This window comes from Rhinoraja longicauda, chromosome 24 (genome assembly GCF_053455715.1).
Source record: "Rhinoraja longicauda isolate Sanriku21f chromosome 24, sRhiLon1.1, whole genome shotgun sequence".
Lineage (NCBI taxonomy): Eukaryota > Metazoa > Chordata > Chondrichthyes > Rajiformes > Arhynchobatidae > Rhinoraja > Rhinoraja longicauda.
This window is the reverse complement of record NC_135976.1, coordinates 3,569,967-3,592,502: the sequence shown is the minus strand read 5'-3', so window position 1 is coordinate 3,592,502 and position 22,536 is coordinate 3,569,967. Positions and strand designations below refer to the sequence as shown.

The 22,536-nt window shown below is 44.9% G+C and overlaps 1 protein-coding gene across 3 annotated transcripts in view; it reads left to right on the top strand.

Annotated features, from left to right (window-relative positions):
• The window catches only part of LOC144605384 (membrane-associated guanylate kinase, WW and PDZ domain-containing protein 3-like), a 133,572-nt gene that overhangs the window by 59,824 nt on the left and 51,212 nt on the right, over positions 1-22,536 (top strand). For all 3 annotated transcript variants that reach the window (XM_078420549.1, XM_078420548.1, XM_078420550.1), the window contains exons 2-3: positions 14,576-14,692; positions 16,151-16,270. In XM_078420549.1, the coding sequence (XP_078276675.1) occupies positions 14,576-14,692; positions 16,151-16,270 (237 nt within the window). The remainder of the gene's footprint in view (positions 1-14,575; positions 14,693-16,150; positions 16,271-22,536) is intronic.

The following is a 22,536-nucleotide window of genomic DNA, read 5'->3' as shown; positions in this document are numbered from 1 at the left end:
CCCGTTCCTGCCTTCTCCCCATATCCCTTGACTCCGCTATCTTTAAGAGCTCTATCTAACTCTTGAAAGCATCCAGGGAATCAGCCTCCACTGTCTTCTGAGGCAGAGAATTCCACAGATTCACAAATATCTGGGTGAAAAAGTTTTTCCTCATCTGTTCTAAATGGCCTACCCCTTACTCTTAAACTCTGGTCCCTGGTTCTGTACTCCCCCAACATCGGGAACATGTTTCCTCCACTAGCGTGTCCAATCCCTTAATCTTATATGTTTCAATAAGATCCCCTCTCATCCGTCTAAATTCCAGTATATACAAGCCCAGTCGCTCCATTCTTTCAAAACATGACAGTCCAGCCATCACGGGATTAATCTCATGAAGCTACGCTGCATTCCCTCAATAGCAAGGATATCCTTCCTCAAATTTGGAGACCAAAACTACACACAATACTCCGTGTGGTCTCACCGGGGCCCTGTACAACTGCAGAAGGACCTTTTGCTCCTATATTCAACTCCTCTTGTTATGAAGGCCAACATGCCATTAGCTTTCTTCACTACCTGCCATACCTGCATGCTTACTTTCAGTGACTGATGTACAAGGACACCCAGATCTCGTTGTACTTCCCGTTTTCCTAACTTGACACCATTCAGATAATAATCTGCCTTCCTGTTCTTGCCACCAAAGTTAATAACCTCACATTTATCCACATTAAACTGCATCTGCCCACTCACCCAACCTGTCCAAGTTACCTTGCATCATCACAGTTCACACTGCCACCCAGCTTTGTGTCATCTGCAAATTTGCTAATGTTACATTTAATCCCTTCATCTAAGTCATTAATGTATATTGCAAATAGCTGTGATCCCAGCACCGAGCCTTGCGGTACCCCACTAGTCACTGCCTGCCATTCTGAAAGGGACCCGTTAATCCCTACTCTTTGTTTCCTGTCTGCCAACCAATTTTCTATCCATGTCACTACCCTACCCCCAATCCGTACTTTCCAGCCCTCAAAGGTTTGAAGCTTTCACAGATACTGATGTAACAATATGAATATTTTGCATACTTATTGCTACATAGTACAATTATAAGATTAAATATTTTAAAAAATGGTCCATCACAGAATCATTGCACATTTTCCACTCTAGCACTTGAGAAACAGGGATGGCTGGGTTTTCACCTCCGGACTCTAAGATTTTGATAGGTTAGAAATATTAACCTTATTTTTTTTCTCCTTAGATGCTACCAGACCTGACCATTTCTAATCTCCTGTTTTTTGTTACAGATTTCCAGTATCTTAATTTTGAAGTAATGATACATACTAAGAATACAAATATTGAATCTGTCTGATTTGAATGTTGGAGACCTGAAACTGAAGTACTGTTGGGCTGAAATAGTTTGAATTTCTGTTTTACTTTTGGTGGCAGTATTTGCAGAGAAGGTGGTAATTGAAAATATTCAGCCAAAGAAACTTCTAACATTTGGCTTATATTTTAGTCTAGAGATACAGCATGGAAACGGGCCCTTTGGCCCACCTAGTCCATGCCAACCAACGATCACCCATACACTAGTTCTATCCTACAGTAGGGGCAATGTGCAAATGTCAATTAATCTACAAGCCCGCACTTTAGAATGTGGGAGGAAACTGGAGCACCCGGAGAAAACCCATGTGCACCACACGGAGAACATACAATCTCCATACAGATAGCACCCTAGGTCAGGATCAAACCTGAGTCTCTGGCGCTGTAAGGCAGCAAGTCTACCACTGTGTCACCCAAAACATTTTATCTTGAAACTGTGCTAAAAGTTAGAAATCATTATTTGTAGTTTACCAATTAGCAAAATTAATATTGTTTTTTCATTTACACAGGTTTATCTGTGAACAAAAGTGTAAATTGGTCCTGATGGTACCTGAAGTATTATTGTGCCTGTTTAATGGGCATTCCACGGGGCAGTGGAATATTTTTTGTGGGATTTTTCAGTTCTCAGATCGAAGAATATTAGCACACTGCAAGTCCATTTATTGTGCAGCGCTTGTGTTTGGTAACCTTTCACAGACTGGTTGCATATTTGGAATTGCATTCCATGTATTGTTCCACTTGGAGGGAGTGTCATTAACATGTGAATCTCTTTTCAAAAATAAATACCTTGTTCTAAATTTTTCAGAAATTTCCAGGGCAATTAATAATGGAATCTGACCATACAGGAGATCTTCCTAGGTCTCCATGCACCTCAGTCTGGTTATGCACTGGTGGCCGTGTGCAGATGTCCCTGCATTGTCTGCCAGTGGCAGCTAACATGTTTTACATTGGTGATACAAAACAGCAATATGCATGACTGCCTCGTTTCCATAGTTACCAAATATTTCCAACTTGACTGTCAAAGGCATTGTTCTTCCAACGTGGCCCTGGGGTGAATCTCAGTGGCACTCTTTAATGGGGACGTGTGCGTGATGGTAAGTGACTGGCCTTGTTTGAGCATCACAAAGGTGAAGCATGTGGCCATGCGTTTGCTTAATTTGTGAGCAGAAGCACTGCTTTGCACAGACTGACTTTACGATTGATTCCGAGTTTATCCCTGTTGTGAAGGGAAGGGTCACTTGGGATTAAATATCAGCTGTGGCTCAATGGCCAACAGTCTTTCTGAACTGGAATATTGAGTTCAAGTGTCATTCTGAGGCCCAAACACAGAATTCTAGGCTGACAGTATGGTACTGAGGGAGCACTGGATTGTTAGAGGTGCTGTTTTTCGTATCTTGAAAGATAGGACTTGAATAACATCGCATCAAGGTAGATAAATCCCCAGGGGTTGCTAAGTGCATCTTTGTATCTCACAGAGATATTTCACAAGTTCGTATCACAGAAACATAGAATATAGGTGCAGGAGGAGGCCATTCGACCCTTCGAGCCAGCACTGCCATTCATTGTGATCATGGCTGATCATCCACAATCAGTAACCTGTGCCTGCCCTCTCCCCACATCCTTTGATTCCACTTGGCCCTGGAGCACTATCTAACTCAAAAAGCCAAATAACGTACAAATCCGCATGCCTTTGAGATGTGGGAGAAAAGCGGAGCGCCTGGTGGGTTTACAGTCACAGAGAGAACGTGCAAAGTCCTCACCGCCATTCAATGTGATCATGGCTGATCATCCACAATCAGTACCCCATTCCTCCCCTCTCCCCATACCCCCTGACTCCGCTATCATTAAGAGCTCTATCTAACTCTCTGTTGAAAGCATCCAGAGAATTGGCCTCCTGCCTTCTGAGGCAGAGAATTCCACAGATTTACAACTCTCTGAGTGAAAAAGTTTTTCCTCATCTCCGTTCTAAATGGCCTACCTCTTATTCTTAAACTGTGGCCTCTGGTTCTGGACTCCCCCAACATTGGGAACATGTTTCCTGCCTCTAACGTGTCAAACCCCTTAATAATCTTATATGTTTCGATAAGATCCCCTCTCATTCTTCTAAATTCCAGTGTATACAATTGGATATTCATTGGGTATTTTTAAGGTGGAGATTGACAGATTTGTCAATCTAAACTCCAGCACAGGAACAGTGCCGTCAAACGCTCATCTCACATTAACCCAATCATCCCCAAGATCATTCTCATAAACCGTCTCTGGACCCCCTCCAATACCAGCACATCCTTCCTCTGATATGGGGCCCAAAACTGCTCATAATACTCCAAATGCAGTCTGATCAATGCCTTATAAATCCTCAGAATTACGCCCCTGTTTTTATATTCTAGTCCTCTTGAAGTAAATTCTAACATTGCATTTGGCTTCCTTATTACCAATTCAACTTGCAAATTAACCTTTTGAGAATCCTCCACCAGCACTCGAGTCTCCTTGCACCTCTGACTTCTGAATCCTCTCCCCATTTAGAAAATAGTCTATGCTTTTATTCCTACTACCAAAATGCACAACTGCACACTTTGCCACTTAGCCCAACCTCCCAACCTGTCCAAGTCCTTCTGCAGAGTCCCTGCTTTCTGTACACTACCTGCCCCTCCACTTATTTTTGTATCATCTGCAAACTTGGTCACCAAGCCTTCAATTCCTTCATCCAAATCATTGATGTACAACGTGAAGAGCAGTGGCCCCAGCACCGACCCCTGCGTCACTAATCACTGACAGTCAACCAGAAAAGGCCCCCTTTATTCCCACTCTTTGCCTTCTGCCATTTAACCAACCTGCTATCCATACTGTATCCGCTGTTCCAGGTGTCAACCTCTGTACATCGGTGAGACTAAGCGCAGGCTTGGCGATCGTTTCGCTGAATATCTCCAATCAGTCCGCCTTAACCTACCTGATCTCCCGGTTGCTCAGCACCTTAACTCCCCCTCCCATTCCCAATCTGACCTTTCTGTTCTGGGCCGCCTCCATTGCCGGAGTGAGGCCCAGTGCAAATTGGAGGAACAGCACCTCATATTTCGCTTGGGTAGCTTACACCCCAGCGGTATGAACATTGACTTCTCTAACTTCAAATAGCCCTTGCTTTCCCTCTCTCTCCATCCCCTCTCCCTTCCCAGTTCTCCCATCAGTCTTGCTGTCTCTGACCACATTCGATCTCTGTTCCGCTCACTCCCCTGACATCAGTCTGAAGAAGGGTCTCGACCCGAAACGTCACCCTTCTCTCCAGAGATGCTGCCTGTCCCGCTGAGTTACTCCAACATTTTGTGTATCTGCTATCCGTGCTATTATCTTCCCTTTTATACTATGAGCGCTCATCTTACATGCGGCATCTAAACAAAGGCCCTCTGAAAGTCCAGGTAAGCAACATCCACTGACTCCCCTTTGTCTCCTGCTATGTATACATTCTCAAAGAATTCCAACAGGTTCACAAAAGTCCAACAAATCACGAAACCATGCTGACCGGCCTATTTTGTCATGTGTTTCGAAGTACTCGGAAACCTCATCCTATCGAATGGGCTCATCTTACCAACCACTGAAGTCGGGCTAACCGGCCTAGAGTTTACACTCCTTGAACAGAGGAGTGACATTAGTAATTTTCCAGTCCTCTGGTGCCACTCCTGACTAGTGATTCTTGAAAAAAGATCACTAATGCCTCCACAATCCCTAAAGCAACCTCTTTCAGAACCCTGTGGTATAGTCCATCTTATCCAAGGGATTTGTCCACCTCTAGACCTATCAGCTTCCCAAGCACCTTCTCCTTCGTAATAGCAACTCCACTGACTTCTTCTGCTCCCTGACTGTTGAATTTCAGGCATGTTGCTGGTGTCTTCCACTGTGAAGACTACCCAAAAAACTTATTCAACCCATCTGCCATTTCTTTATTCCCCATTATCACTTCTCCAGCATCATTTTCCAGTGGTCCAATGTCTAATCTTGCCCCTTCCTATTTTTTATACATCTGAAGAAACTTTCGCTATCCTCTTACATTATTGGCTACCTCATCTTTATATTTAATCTTTTCTCCCCGTATTGCCTTTTTTAGTTACCTTCTGTTGTTTTTTAAAGCTTCCCAAACCTGTAGCTTCCCACTAATCTTTGCAATATTATATACCTTCTCTTTTAGTTTATGCTGTCTTCGACTTCCCTTGCCACAGTCACCTTAGAATTGTTCTTCCTTTTTGGCGTGAAACGATCCTGTGTCTTCCGAAGTAATATTCCCAGAAATTCCTGGCTTTGCTGCTCCACCGTCATGCCTGCTAAGGTCCCTTTCCAATCAACTTTAACTAGCTCCTCTCTCATGCCTCTGTCGTTAATTCTACTCAACAGCAATATCGACACATGATTTCATCTTCATCCTCTCAAACTGTAATTGTAATTAATTTATTAGCCAGGTAGTAAACATGCAAGGAATTTGATTTGCCAACAGTCATACAAAAAAGCAACAAGATACATAACCACAAAAATTAAACATAGACTTAACCAGCCACCACAGCGACCTGTGGGAATCCTCAGGGCACACAGCCCAAGCGGGGACCCACAGCCATCTGTTCAATGTCCGGGTCACACATACGCTCCTTCACCGTGATGTGGCCAGAGTTGTGCTGACCACTGTCACACTCTCTGCAGTCCCTGTCCGCCGGTACAGCCAGAAAGCCGTGCACACTCGCATTAGACTCCGGGATGTCCTCATGGAGCCATGTCCCTGCAAACACCGAGATCACGGCACTCCCTCCGAGTCCTCATCAGTGCAGGCAGCACGTCCATCTTGTTTTTTCGGCGACCTCGCATTCCCCACTGTGATGGAAGGCAAATAATTGAAACCTTCTTTCCACCTTTTCTCCCGCGGTCGGGGCGATTGAAGCTCCCGCATCGAGGCGGTCGAAGCTCCCGGGGTTGGGGTTACCTCATTCGATCCCTAACATCAGCTCCATGATGTTAAAGCCGCAGTGCAGACGGAGATATGATGAAAAAGTTGCATCTCCGTCGAGGAAAGAGATTAAATAGGTTTCCCACAACCCCCCACCCCCACATAATACAGAAACTGAAAGTACATTACAACATATAAGTAAACACAGACCAAAACAGCAAAAGATGAAAATGTTGGGACAAGGCTGCCATGTACAGCGCCACCCGGTGGAGGTAACTGCAGGTTGAATTTTATCATATGGCCACAGTCACCGTGAGACTCCAGAAACAGCACCCAACTGTTTTCATCACTATCTCGGGGGATTTCAACCACATGACTATGGACACTACCCTTCCCACTTTGACTGTCCCACCAGGGATATGAAAACATCCCTCATGTTGTTCTGTTGAAGTTTCTGCTGTTGTAAATTTCCCCGGTGTGAGACAAATAAAGGAATATATTGTTATTATTATTATTGTTGACTGTCCCACCAGGGATATGCAAAATTGGACCTGCTGTATGCCAATGTTAGCGTTCGGTGTGGATAACGTTGTCCCTGAGGAGACTGTACACTGTTTCCTCAACAACAAGCCCTGGGTCACCATTGACATAAAGGCCCTTCTCAACCAGAAGCCTTCAGGAATGGTGACAGGGAGGAGGTGAAACGGGTACAGAGAGACCTGAAGGCGAGACTGAGACAAGGCAAGAACGACTACAGGAGGAAGCTGGAGCTGAAATTTCAGCACAACACCATGAGGGATGTGTGTAGCGGTATGAAGAGCATTACAGGCTACAAGAAGACCAGTGGCCTGGGGAGGGAAGGCAATCAGGACTGGGCCAACAAGCTAAACCTGTGTTTTAATAGATTTGATGGTGGGGCCTCTGCCCACCCTCCCCACTGCTCCCTGACAGACTCTCTCCCTCAATCCCCCTGGTCCACTTCCTCTGCCCTTTCTTTGTCACACCTGACCATCAAGGCTGAGCAGGTGAGGAAGGAGCTAAGCAGACTCCGCCCAGGCAAAGCCACGCGTCTCGATGGTGTCAGCCCTCGGGTACTCAAGGCATGTGCCAGCCAGTTGTGTGGAGTACTCCAGCATCTCTTCAGCCTGAGCCTGGAGAGGATACCTGTGATGTGGAGACATTCTGCCTGGTTCCTGTACCAAAGAGGACGTGCCCCAGCTCCTCCAATGACTGCAGACCGGTGGCGCTGAATTCACACGTCATGAAGCCCCTGGAGAGGCTGGTGCTCACTCACCTGCGACCCCTGGTTAAACTTTATCTGGATTCCCTGCAGTTTGCTTACCAAACAAAGATGGAGGTTGAGGATGCCATCATTCACCTGCACCATCGTTCCTTTGCTCACCTGGATAAGCCGGGAAGCATTGCGAAAAGCAAACTGACGGAGATGCGGGTGGATGCTCCAATGCTGTCCTTGATCACCAACTACCTGACTGGACGGCCACAATATGTCGGGGTACAGAACGGTGTCTTGGAGATGGCAGTGAGCAACACAGGGGCCCCACAGGGGACGGTCCTCTCTCCCTTCCTGTTCACCATCAACACCTCGGACTTCAGATATAACTTGGACCCCTGCCACCTGCAGAGGTTTTCAGATGACATTGCAATTGTGGGTTGCATCAGTGGATGGAGTGCAGAGGTGTAGTCAATGACTTTGATGTGGGCTGAATCACCTGCAGCACAACACCAACAAGACTAAGGAGTTAGTGGTGGACTTTAGGAGGAGAGGAATACCTCTGTCCCCTGTCTCCATCAATGGTGTGGATATGCAGTTTACCAGAGAGTACAAATACCTCGGTGTTTACCTGGACAGTATCTGGACTGGTCCAGGAACGCTGAGGCGCTGTAAAGAAGGGACAGAGCCGTCTGTACTTTTTGTGAAGGCTCCGCTCCTTCAACATCTGCAGTAAGATGGTGCAGATGTTCTACCAATCAGTGGTGTAGACAGCGCCATCTTCTTCTGCGGAGCATCCTGGACAATACAGCTCACCCCCTTCGTCACTGTAATTTCATGTTTCATGTATTTTGTGTTTTATGACTGTTGGCTGATCAATTTCCCTCCTGGGGTAAATAAAGTTATACCGCATCGTCACTACCTCCTAGGGGTTCCATTACCTGAAGCTCCCTAATCAAATCTGTTTCTTTACACAATACCAAATCCTAGTAGGCTCGCGACGTTGCTCTAAGAAGCTATCTCGACGGCACTCTGCAAATTCCTTTTCTTGGGATCCTGTACCATCCTGATCTTCACAGTCTACTTGCAAATTGAAAGCTCCAATGACCACTAACATTGCGTGTAATATGTGCACCATCTTTATCCACTGATGAGGTTCTGGAAGCCTGGAGGGTGGCTAACGTACTGCTCATTAAGAAGGGGAGCAAAGACTAACCAGGGAACCACAGGCCAATGAACCTGATAATCAGTTGTGGGAACATTGTTGGAAGGGATTCTTAGGGACAGGATCTAATAGCATTTGGGTAGGCATGGCTTTGTGCGTGGAATCGTGTCTCACAAATCTGATCAGAGTTTTTTGAAGAAGTCACTAAGAGGACAGATAAGTGTCAAGCAGTGGATGTTATCAAAATAGATTTTCTCAAGCCTTTGACAATGTCCTGCATGGTAGCATAGTCTGGAAGGTTGGATCACATGGAATCCAAGGTGAGCTGGCCAATTAGATTCAACATTGATTTGGAGAAAGGAGTCCGAATAGATGTGGAAGGTTGTTTTTCGGATGAGAGGCCTGTGACCAGAGGTGTACCCTGGGTGTTGGTGCCGGGTCTACTGCTGCTTGTTGCCTACGTTAGACAATTGTAGTTAACGTTGTTAGTAAATTTGCAAATAACATCATCATTAGTGAGAATATGGACAGTGGGAATGATATCTCGTTCAAAGGTTTCAAAGGTCTTTTATTGTCACATGTACAGTGATATGTGAAGTACTGTAGCCATACGGAAAAAAAAGCAACAAGACACACAGCTACATAAAAGTTAACATAAACATCCCCCACAGCGGATGCCCCACATTCCTCACTGTGATGGAAGGCAAATAAGTCCAATCTTCTTCCACTTTATCCTCCCGCGCGGTTGGGGCGATCTCCTCTGCCCACCTGCCTGTCCTTTCTATAGGATGTATAACCCTGAATATTAAGTTCCCAGGCCCAATCCTCCTGCAGCCACGTCTCTGTAATCCCCACGGTAGCGCAGCGGTAGAGTTGCTGCTTTACAGCGAATGCAGCGCCGGAGACTCAGGTTCGATCCTGACTACGGGTGCTGCACTGTAAGGAGTTTGTACGTTCTCCCCGTGACCTGCGTGGGTTTTCTCAGAGATCTTCGGTTTCCTCCCACACTCCAAAGACGTACAGGTATGTAGGTTAATTGGCTGGGTAAATGTAAAAATTGTCCCTAGTGGGTGTAGGATAGTGTTAATGTACGGGGATCGCTGGGCGGCACGGACTTGGTGGGCCGAAAAGGCCTGTTTCCGGCTGTATATATATGATATGATATGATATTCAATACTTTTAATTCCTTACTCATTTCACATCGATCCCTATTACACTTGGCCATACTCTCCTATCCCGTTGTGAGCTTTCTTTCCCGTTAATGCTGGGGTCATTAACTATTCCTTTACTCTCTTTCCCTTTAACTCCATCCTTGACTATCCCATTTGACCCCCCCCCCCCCCCCCAATATTTAGTTTAAAACCACTCATGTAGCAGTGGCAAACCTGCCTGCCAGAATGCTGGCCCCCCACCTGTTAAGGTGCAATCCGTCCCTTTTGTACAATTCCCCCTTACCCCAAAACAGATCCCAGTGGTCTATGAATCTAAATCACCAGCTCCTCAGCCACACATTCAGGTCCCGTATCTCCCTGTTCCTGCTCTCGCCAGCACGAGGAACTGGAAGCAAACCGGAGATAACAACCCTGGAGGTCCTGCTTTTCAGCATTTATCCGGGATGTTAAACTCCAGCTCCCACGGTTGGTGCTCCGAGGTCGGTCCCTGGCAAAGGGATTGTGGGTTCTGCGATGTTAAAGTCCCCTTAGGCACCCACAGTGGAGCTCTTAAAAGTTGGTCTTCAGCAAAGGCCGCCAACTCCTCGATGTTAGGCCACAGTGCGGATGGAGATACGATTTGGAAAAAAATTCCATCTCTGTCAAGATAAGAGATTGGAAAATGTTTCCCCCAATCCCCCCTCCCCACGCCCCACATAAAACAAGCTAAAGAACATTAAAAACACATTTAACACATACTATTGAAACAAAAGAAGGAAGGGACAGGCAGACTGTTGGCGAGTCAGCCATAGCTGGCACCACCTGGTGATCCACGTTTACATCAGGATCTTGATTGGTTGGCAAGGTTGGCCAAGAAATGGCAAATGGAATTTAACTCTGACAAGTATGAGATGTTGGTACGTCAAGCCAAGACAGGGTTTGTACAGTACATGATAGAGCCCTGAAGAGCATTGTGGAACGGAGATCTGAAAGTACAGGTGCATGGTTCGCTGAAAGTGGCAAGTCCAGTAGACAGTGTGAAGAAGGTGTTTGGCACACTTGCCTTCATTGGGAAGAGTATTTCGTACAAACATTAGGGCAATGTGCAACAATACAAGTCATTGGTGAGACCATACTTCGAGTAGTGCGTGCAGTTCTGGTCGCCCATTGGAAGGGTGTCTTTAACTTACTGGTGATTCCCTACTGCAACCTCTATGTTTCATGGAATTGGAGGTCTGAGGTATAGGGACTGATTGGATAGGCTGGGAGGTTTTCTTTGGAGGGTAGGAGGCTGAGACCTCAATGAAATGTACAACATCATTTTCCCAGGGTAGAGGATTTTAATACCTCGAGGGTCTAGGCATAAGTTGAAAGGGGAGATATTTAAGAGGAACCTGGGTTGCTCACAGGGGAGCTGCCAGAGGAAGCTATAAAAGCGTATCGTTATGTTAAGACATTTGATGAGAAATATAGATAGGAGGGGTTTTGAGAGACATGGGCCAAATGAGGGTAAATGGGACCAGCCAAGAATGCTAACTCAGGTGGCATGGACAAGGTGGGCTGAAGGGCCTGTCACCACGCTGTGTGGCACCATGACACTAAATTCCTGACAATGTACAAGCATTTGTTATTAAGCTGATAATCTGAAATGGGCATCACTACCCCAGGGTGTTAATAGTTCTGATTGTTGGAGATCACCGTCTCAGTTCATCACTGCAGGGATTGCTTAAGGCATTGCCTGATTGCCTTCCCTGTGCATTTAGGAGCACTGTTGCCATTGAGTACCCTATCAACACCCTGGGGATTGCCATTGGCTAGTATGAACTTGGCATCATATAAAACACACAAGACAGGAGTTTGGAATACTCAGCTTGCTTGGATGAGAACAGCTTTGTCTAAAGGTGTAAAGTGTACCTATAAAATGCACTGCTGCTCATTCACAAGGCTGCTTCAACAGCAGCACCTAAACTGCACTCGAGAAGGACATTGGAAGCAAAAGTGCAACGACCAACTCCAAGATGCCTTCCGGATTGGTTACTGAGCATGACATTTTTTTGGAGAAAAGGAATGGGTGACGTTTCCAGAGATGCTGCCTGTCCCGCTGAGTTACTCCAGCATTTTGTGTCTATCTTCAGTGTAAACCAACATCTGCATTTCCTTCCTACACATGACATTTTTCTGCATCACTGGGACAAAATGACTTTCCCCATTAAGTAGCCTGGAATATAAAGGAGTAGAAATTGTATAAAATTGGGCTTGCACCAGCCCTCGATAGCCTGATTTTGATGGGTGTCTCTCAGAATTTGTGATTCTAATTTTGAATGCTGCTTTTGGTAACCTGGGAGAAATCCATCTTATGTGAGCTATTTGTAATGCTCGGAAGCTGACCTGAATTACTGGTCTCCTTGCTGTGCAGAACAAGTCATCTTCTACTCTTCAACCTAAGATTAACCTAAGACCTAACCCTTCTACCCTTCAACCTTAAATGCATTTGGGGGATGTAGGGTGGGTTGGTGGTATGAGATAAAAACAAAACTATTAAGAAAGACAACAATATTAGTAGAGGTAGGAAGGAACTGCAGATGCTGGTTTACACCGAAGATAGAAACTGCTGGAGTAACTCAGCAGGACAGGCAGCATCTCTGGATAGAAAGAGTCAAGAGTGTTTTATTGTCATGTGTCCCAGATAGAACAATGAAATTCTTACTTGCTGCAGCACAACAGAATATGTAAACATAGTACACTGTAAACGTCAATGGGTGATGTTTCGGTTCAAGACCCTTCTGTCTTCTATCCAGATATGCTGCGTGTCCCACTGAGTTACTCTCGCATTTTGTGTCTGATACCAGTATGATTAACAGGAAATCCACATGTGTAGTGATTGTAGCAACTTCTTGTGTGAGCCGTTACACAAAGACATTTAGTGCAAGCACTGGGGAGCTGGCAATTTTGAAGCCTGTAGTTTGGCTTGAACAGCACCTGGTTGAATGAGGGACTTTGCATCTGATAGTGCATCTGTGAATCGCACGCGTTTGGTTTTGATTTTATCTTTTAATAATTTGTAAATTGTAAAATCTGAACATTAAATCTGTATTTTTGTCAAATGAATGGAAATTACTTGATGCGGTTCACACTGCGGAAATATGTTTAAATACGACCAAATATTTATATTTTATTTTAAATCGGTCGTTTCTCTTTAGAATTTGTGCATTCACCTTGGTCGAGGGGTCTGCTGGATTGCAGCAGTGCGAACATGCACTGGAAAGGGCCATACTACGTTCGGCAAACCAACTGCTTACCACACGTCGGTCTTTGAAGGGGTGCAGTGCGAATCCACCACAAGCAGGGTGAATCCAGTTCGGCTAATTGCAGACGGTCTTGTCTCTTCAATCGGTTGTAGCTCCCGTCTATGTGACGCAGGGGGTTCCCTGTTGCCTTTCGATACAAGGGCGATGATATAACCACGTTCCCCGGCAGCCTTCTCGTTATTCACAGCTGACGTGTGGTGCATCCTAAACACATCACATTAATTCGGTGTAGTAGTGGTGGTGGTGGCGAGCATAAAACACGTTCAATACCGCAAGGGCGACAAACGCATTTGAGGCAGATTTCAGGGGTTGGGATGTGGGGTACGCCGTATTGGTGTATATAATGAGACCAGATTTACTAATGCACATGTACAGACGCTTCACTTAAATCGACACACAGGTCTGGCAGCAGAGCAGAGGTCTGGCACTTCTCTGCCATCCTTGTCGTCCTGCGTCCTGCTGTGTAATCCTAGATCCCGGGACGCCAATACGTCAAGAGGGGTGGTGCAGACTTGGCTTCTTGAAAGGGAAGCTGCTGCTTTTGCTCTATCCTGGAACCCAGTTTGCGCAGCTTGCCGTCTGCCCGATGGCCGTTGTTGAGTGGACACCTACCTACCTCATCGGCTCGCCATCCATTGAATTTGTGCTTCAATAAACGACGTTCGCTGCCCGGTGACAGAGTGATTGGGGGAACTCCAACCCCCGTTTGATGTGCAGCGTATCCCCAGCTTTGTTGCACGAAGATACAACATGCCGTTGCGGGATCTTCTGATGCAGAACGTTTGAAGGAGGCTGAGAATTTAATTTTAAAACGATACATGTCCGCGAAACGTAGATCAAACGTGAGCTTAAAGCAACCTATGACCTGTCCCGGAGAGGTGAGTACGTGTTATTGAAAGGCTATTTGGAGATTAAAGGGAAAATGGGGGACAAAGAGGATGGAGTCTACGAGACGAGCTATTCACCTGCTGTGTTGAAGCGAGTGATAATGGAATTCGCCTATCTGCTCATGGACGTGTTCTGTGATTAGAGGCTATGCCGGAGGGCAGGAAAGAGTGCAATGCTGTCTCATTAAAATGACCTCGGTATTCGTCCTTCCATCAGTTAACGCGTTTTCTTTGTGAAAGGGCTGTTCAGTGCCAATGTGTACAGTTGTTCTAGTGTATGACTGGTCTGTTGTCTGTGAGGATGAAGATTAGAACAGCATTTTTATTGACGCTTCACATCCTGATAAAATCCAAGTTAAATTGTGACATTTTAATAGAAATATTAAACTTTATGAAGGCACGGTGTTATAAATAATGTGGTCTGTTCAGTGAGAAATCCATTGAACCCATGGTTAGATGATCCTATATCGAGGAAAATAATTGGTATCTTCCTTTCCTTGCCTACTGTCTAATAGATGGCAATTAAAATAATGAAGGTATTTATTTTTGTTTTAAACAGGCAGGATAATAAACAAGGAGCTTCGTCACTACCTCAGTCTGCAGTTCCAGAAGGGGTCGGTGGACCACCAACTGCAGCAGGTGATCCGGGACAACTTGTACCTGAGAACAATCCCATGTAAGTGTGTGTGTGTGAGTGAAAAGGGCTCATTAGAGTTCCTTTAGAGTTTGAGTAGAACAGTAGGGAAACAGTGGGTGTATATTCGGACACTCAGAAGGCCCTCAATATGATGGAACCAGACAGTTTAGTTTAGAGATACAGCGCGTTAACAGGCCCTTCGGCCCACCGAGTCCACACTGACCAGCATTTCCACACACTTACACCGTCCTACACATACTAGGGACAATTTACAATTGTACCAAGTCAATTAACCTACAAACCTGTACGTGTTTGGAGTGTGGGAGGAAACCGAAGATCTCGGAGAAAACCACGGGGAGAACGTACAAACTCCGAAAAGACAAGAGTCCGTAGTCAGGTATTAACCTGAGTCTCTGGTGCTGTAAGCTGCAGCTCTAACACTACGCCACCGTGACGACTAGATCATAATTAGTTTCATTGTACTCGTGTGGATTGGTTAATGGACTGAAGACAAGGAATAAATGGGCCATTTTTTCTTGGATGTTACTGGGGGTGGATTCGGATTGCTCAGTAAACATGGCTTTTTTTTTGTATTTTGTGTGCAAATTGTCTGCCATGTTTCCCTTGTGCTATGGTGACTACAATTCATAAACTCTTCATTGGCCTTGAAAGGTACGGTGTAAATTAATGTCATTCAAAAACAGATCTATGCCATTATAATGTTGTTAAGGGTCTTTCCATTAATCAATAAATTTGGTTCACTTCTCAATACTCTCTGAAAATAATTTCCAAATGTGTTCATGCTGAGCCGATACAGCCTCAGAGTTATTTTGTTGCTCACAGAAAGAAATAACTTGCCTTCCTTTACATGGGAACCCAAATCTGATTACAAAATGTTCAAATTAGTCAGGGGAATAGTAGGATAGACCAAAGCTATCCAGGATTGGAATTCTCCAACCATATTGAGAAAGATAACCATTCTGAAAAATTAGAATTGGGCACTAGAGGAATATAAGCTGGAAATACTTATTTTTCCTTGGTAGATCAAAGCTCTTCAAATGTTTTCACACAGAGAGTGGTGAATCTGTGGAATTCTCTGCCACAGAAGGTAGTTGAGGCCAGTTCATTGGCTATATTTAAGAGGGAGTTAGATGTGGCCCTTGTGGCTAAAGGGATCAGGGGGTATGGAGAGAAGGCAGGTACGGGATACTGAGTTGGATGATCAGCCATGATCATATTGAATGGCGGTGCAGGCTCGAAGGGCCGAATGGCCTACTCCTGCACCTATTTTCTATGTTTCTATGATAATTGATCTTAAATCAATTATTAATTTAGTTTTTTTTTAAATGGTAAAACTTTGAGGAATCTAGAGCAAAGGTGGCTTTTTGGGAATTGGAGAAATGTGTTTGTCATCTCATTGAATGGTAGAACAGGAAGGCTCCACTTCACTTCTATCTCAATGCATTCCATCATTACTTGTATTCTTTATTGTTTCAGGTACGACAAGGCCACCCCGGGATGGTGAAGTTCCAGGAGTTGATTATAACTTCATTTCTCTGGAAGAGTTTAAAACACTAGAAGACAGCGGAGCCCTTTTGGAGAGCGGGACATTTGATGGTGAATTGCCAAATCCTCCCCTCGTTCAGTTGCAGGCTGCTGAGCTCAATGTTCAAAGTGTAGATGGAGTTCGTAATGAAACACAAACGTCACAACTGGCTGAGTTTAACCAGAAAAAAAAATCTTGCTCTCAATCTGCTGCTTCCGTTTATTCCCTTTATTGTGTTAAAATAGTTTTAAGGTGCTTCAAATGTTATCAAGAAATGTCTGAAGGAGACCACATACTAGAATTAGAGGAGTAATTGGATCCTACAGGATTTGGAAAAATATGCTACGGAACCAAACCGCATCGTACAGTATGGCTGGAATATTATTTGGAAAATTAGAAGTGGATTAATAGATTTGAATCCTTATTTATACCTTAAAAATGAGCAAAGTGAGGGAATTACAGGCTGGTGAGCCTCACATCAGTGGTTGGAAGCTACTGGAGAAGATTCTTCAGGATAGAGTTTGCTCCCATTTAGAAAAGGGCTAATTGGGACAGTCAGCTTGGCTTTGTACATGGCAGGTCTTGCTAACTTGATTGAGTTTTCTTAGAAGGTGCTAAAGGTGAGCTCTGAGGACGTTGTTTACATGGGTTTTAGTAAGGCGTTTGATAAAATTGCCCCATTGGTTGATTAAGGTGCACGGGATTCACAGTGATTTGGTTGTATGGATTCAGAACTGGCTTACTAATAGAAGGTGGTGTTGTGATGGAAGGCCATTATTCAGACTGGATGTGGAGTTCAACAGTCTGTGCTGGGACCTCTGCAAGCGTGAAATACTGCACTTTGGGTGGTTGAATGCAACGGAAAACTACACAGTTAATGGAAAGATCCTTAACAGCATTAATGTACAAAGGGATCTTTGGGTTCAAGTCCAAAGCTGCCTAAAAGTGGCAACACAAGTAGATACAGTGGTCAAGAAGAAATATGGTATGCTTGCCTTCATGGGTCAGGGCATTGAGTATAAAGGTCAGTAAGTCATGCCACAGCTTGGTAGGACTTTGGTTGAGCTGCATCTGGAGTATTGCGTACAGTTCGGGTTGCTCCATTACAGGAAAGATGTGGATGGTTTGGAGAGGGTGCAGAAGAGGATTACCAAAACACTGCCTGGATTAGAGGGTATTAGCTGTACTGGGAGGTTGGCGAAACTTGGATTGTTTTCTCTGGAGTGTTGGATAGAAGTACATAAAATTGAGAGGCATAGACAGAGAGCTAGAACATTTTTCCCACAGAAATGTGTTAGTCTTGGGGGTATAGATTTGAGGTGATAGGGGCAAACTTTAAAGGAGATGTGGTGGACAAGAGGGTGGTTAGTGACATGCTGCTAGGGATGCTGGTGGAGGCAGATGTGATAGTGATGTTTAAGAGGCTTTTAGCTGGACATGTGGAAGTGCAAGCAATGGATCATGGGGTACGGGTCATGTGCAGGCAGTTGAGGTTAGTTTAGCCTGGCATTGTGTGTGGCACAGACACTGGGCTGAAGAACCTGTTCCTGTGCTGCACTTGTCTTTGTTCTCATAGAGTCATACATAGTCATAGAATCATACAGAACACATACAGGTCCTTCAGTCCAACCTGTCCATACCAACTAAGATGCCCCAACTAAACCTAGTCCCATTTATCCACATTAGACTAATTTCCCTCTTAAATATTTCCCATCCATGTACCTGTCCAAGTGTCTTGAATGTTCTAATTTCCCCTGGTGGTTCAGTGGCACCATCCCCCAAATCTTTCTCTGCTACATCAACAACTACATTGTGTAGGAAAATAACTGCAGATGCTGGTACAAATCGCAGGTATCACAAAATGCTGGTCGTAGAGGCTGTGTGAGTCAGTGGGTTTATAGTAAATGTCAGTCACTAGTCTGTCTCCTGTGATGGAGATGGTGAGGTCCAGAAACGGGAGGGAGATGTCGGAGATAGTCCAAGTATATTTAAGGGCAGGATGGAAATTGGAAGTGAAGTGTATGAAGTCAGTGAGTTCTGCATGGGTACAAGAGGTAGCACCAATGCAGTCGTCGATGTAGCGGAGGTAAAGTTCTGGGATGGGGCCAGTGTACGTCCGGAACAGGGATTGTTCGACGTACCCAACAAAGAGGCAAGCATAGCTCGGGCCCATGCGAGTGCCCATAGCTACGCCTCTGGTTTGGAGGAAGTGGGAGAAAAATGTGTGAACAATATGCTGGAGTAACTCAGTAGGTCAGGCAGCATCTCAGGAGAGAAGGAATGGGTGACGTTTCGGGTAAGGTCTCCCATTCCTTCTCTCCTGACCCGCTGAGTTACTCCAGCATTTTGTGATACCTTCAACAACTACATCGGGGTTCTCTCCTGCACTTGTGCAGGACTCATTGATTTCATCAACCTTACCACTAACTACAACTCTACTCTCAAATACACTTGGACCATCTCTGGTACCCCTCTCCCCTTTCTCGATCTCTCAGTCTCCATCACAGGGAAATTATCAACTGACATCTACTTTAAACCTACTGACTCCCACAGTTATCAGGACTCCACTTCCTGCCCTGCCTCTTGCCAGGATGCCATGTCCACCATATCTGCCCCCAAGATGAGGTTTACACTTTCGTACTTGATGTTTGTGATATGGCCTCCTTTACATCAGCAAGGCCCAGTGTGGGGAAGACGGCGATTTTGCCCAACACTCTTACTCTTACCTTGGTCTACTAGATCTCCCGGTTATTATCCAATTTAACTCTCCTCCCCATTCCCATACCAACCTTTCTGTCCTGGACCCCCTCCATTACCAGAGTGAGGTCACGCACAAACTGGAGGAACAGCATCTCATATTCCACTGATGTGCAGGCATTTCCACCACTATCCTGCCCCTTTTCCTCTCAACGCAATTTCCCCCCTCCCACCCCCATACACCTTCCACCAATATCTCCCTTTTTTCTTTACATTTCACTCTTCTCTCCTTATCTGACACCCTTTTGTCTCCTCTTAGGATCAATAGACAATAGGTGCAAGAGTAGGCCATTCGGCCCTTCGAGCCAGAACCACCATTCAATGTGATCATGGCTGATCATTCTCAATCAGTACCCCGTTCCTGCCTTCTCCCCATACCCCCTGACTCCGCTATCCTTAAGAGCTCTATCTAGCTCTCTCTTGAATGCATTCAGAGAATTGGCCTCCACTGCCTTCTGAGGCAGAGAATTCCACAGATTCACAATTCTCTGACTGAAAAAGTTTTTCCTCATCTCCGTTCTAAATGGCCTACCTCTTATTCTTAAACTGTGGCCCCTTGTTCTGGACTCCCCCAACATTGGGAACATGTTTCCTGCCTCTAACGTGTCCAACCCCTTAATAAGAATAAGAATAATAGCACAGCTGGCTATCTAGCCTTGTTCCTAATCAACTGGTCAACAACAGCACCAGTCTTTGTAGAACAGCATCAAACAAGTCAGTGTCATTGCCCTGAAACACTTCCTACAGAGTTAATCTTAACAACCTTATTAACAATTTTAATGAAAAGCACTTCAACTTGTGGCGAGTACACTCCAGAACCAAGTTCATCCAAATCTTAGTAGTCAAGTTCCAGTATGGAGATAATGCTTGTGCTTCAGCTAGCTCCAATCCATTATGGACTTGTTCAACAAGGCATGCGAGAGGTTGGGCTTTGCACTCGACATCATAGAACAGTACAGCACAAAAACAGGCCCTTCAGCCCATAATGTCTGTGCCAAGCGATACCAAGACAAACTGTTATCTGCCTGCACATAAGCCTTAACCCTCTATTCCCTGCATATCCATATGTCTATCCAAAAATGGGATGGGAGCATGGGAGCAGGTTCCCATGTTCACAGCATGGGAGCAGGTTCTTCGGCCCACCGAGTCCAGGCTGACCATCGATCACCCGTTCACAGCAGTTCTATGTTATCCCCTACACATTAGGGGCGATTTTAAAGAGACCAATTAACCCACAACCACCCGGCGTCTTTAGCATGTCGGAGGAAACTGGAGCACCCGGAGGAATCCCACGCGGTCACGGGGAGAATATGCAAAATCCACCGAGACAGCACCTTGGTCAGAATCTAATCTGGGTTTCTGGCACTGAGGTAGCAGTAATACCCGCTGCGTCACTGTTTGACAGAAAAACGGTTCCTCCAAATTTCATTGTACTTAAAACCATATTTTAGGTCTCAAATTCGCCATGTTTGTCCTCTCTAATTTATTTCCTGTAGGAAATCGGTGAACGAATGAGATTATACCAGCAATTCCCTCTGGCTTCTTGAAACCCCCTCCATGGGTTGACCACTTGGTAAAAAAGCTTTCTGTCGATTAATTTCACCCCACCAACTCCGTTCTTCTGTACTGGTCAAGGAGAAACTGCTTGTCATGCTCAGCATGATCTAATGGCTTTAGAATTGAAAGCATAAACCAATCCCCAATTGACATAATTGCTTCTCAAGCAAATTTCACCAATCCCTTAACCATTCCAGTAACTCCTCTTATAATTAATATCTGCAAAATCTTTTTTATTGACTCGAGTGACTGGACTGCACAAAGTGCTGTAGCACACACATAGAAAATACAAGAATTACTAGAAATACAAGAATACAAGAATAAACAGCAATAGCTTGTTTATCCAGCAGGATATAATAGAGAGTCAGAGTGGACAGCTATGTGCTGAGCCGGAAGAAATGGGGGAGATATTAAACAATTTCTTTTCTTCGGTATTTACCGAGGAGAAGGATATTGAATTATGTGAGGTAAGCGAAACAAGTAGAGTAGTGATGGAAATTAGGAGGATTAAAGAAGAGGAGGTACGGACACTTTTGAAGAATATAAAAGTGGATAAGTCTCCAGGTCCTGATAGGATATTCCCTAGGACATTGAGGGAAGTTAGTGCAGAAATAGCAGGGGCTATGACGGAAATATTTCAAACGTCATTAGAAACAGGGATGGTGCCGGAAGATTGGCACATTGCGCATGTTGTGCCTTTGTTTAAAAAAGGTTCTAAAAGTAAACCTAGCAATTATAGACCTATTAGTTTGACGTCTGTGGTGGGAAAATTAATGGAAAAGATACTTAGGGACAATATATATAATTATTTGGATAATCAAGGCCTGATTAGAAACAGTCAACATGGATTTGTGCCTGGAAGGTCATGTTTGACTAATCTTCTTGAATTTTTTGAAGAGGTTACCAGGGAAATTGATAAGGGCAAGGCTGTGGATGTTGTCTATATGGACTTCAGTAAGGCATTTGACAAGGTTCCACATGGAAGGTTGATTAAGAAGGTTAAATCGTTGGGTATTAATAGTGAGGTTGCAAGATGGATTCAACAATGGCTGAATGGGAGATACCAGAGGGTAACGGTTGACAATTGTATGTCAGGTTGGAGGCCAGTGTCTAGTGGAGTGCCCCAAGGATCTGTGTTGGGTCCACTGTTGTTTGTCATTTACATTAATGATCTGGATGATGGTGTGGCAAATTGGATTAGTAAATATGCAGATGATACTAAGATAGGTGGAGTAGTTGATAGTGAGGTAGATTTTCAAAGTCTACAGAGAGACTTGGGCCTTTTGGAAGGGTGGGCTGAAAGATGGCAGATGGAGTTTAATGCTGATAAGTGTGAGGTGCTGCATTTTGGTAGGACAAATCAAAATAGGACGTACAGGGTAAATGGTAGGGAATTGAGGAATGCAGTGGAACAGAGGGATCTGGGAATAACTGCATTGTTCCCTGAAGGTGGAATCTCATGTGGATAGGGTGGTGAAGAAGGCGTTTGGTATGCTTGCCTTTATAAATCAGAGCATCGAGTATAGAAGTTGGGATGTAATGTTGAAATTGTACAGGGCATTGGTGAGGCCGAATCTGGAGTATGGTGTGCAGTTCTGGTCGCCAAATTATAGGAAGGATGTCGACAAAATGGAGAGGGTACAGAGGAGATTTACTAGAATGTTGCCTGGGTTTCAGCACTTAGGCTACAGAGAGAGGTTGAACAGGTTGGGTCTTTATTCTTTGGAGCGTAGAAGGTTGAGGGGGGACTTGATAGAGGTTTTTAAAATTTTGAGAGGGACGGACAGAGTTGACGTGGGTAGGCTTTTCCCTTTGAGAGTGGGGAAGATTCCAACAAGGGGACATAGCTTCAGAATTGAGGGACAAAGGTTTAGGGGTAACATGAGGGGGAACTTCTTTACTCAGAGGGTTGTGGCTGTATGGAATGGGCTTCCGGTGGAAGTGGTGGAGGCTGGCTCGATTTTATTATTTAAGAGTAAATTGGATAGGTATATGGATAAGAGGGGATTGGAGGTCTGAGTGC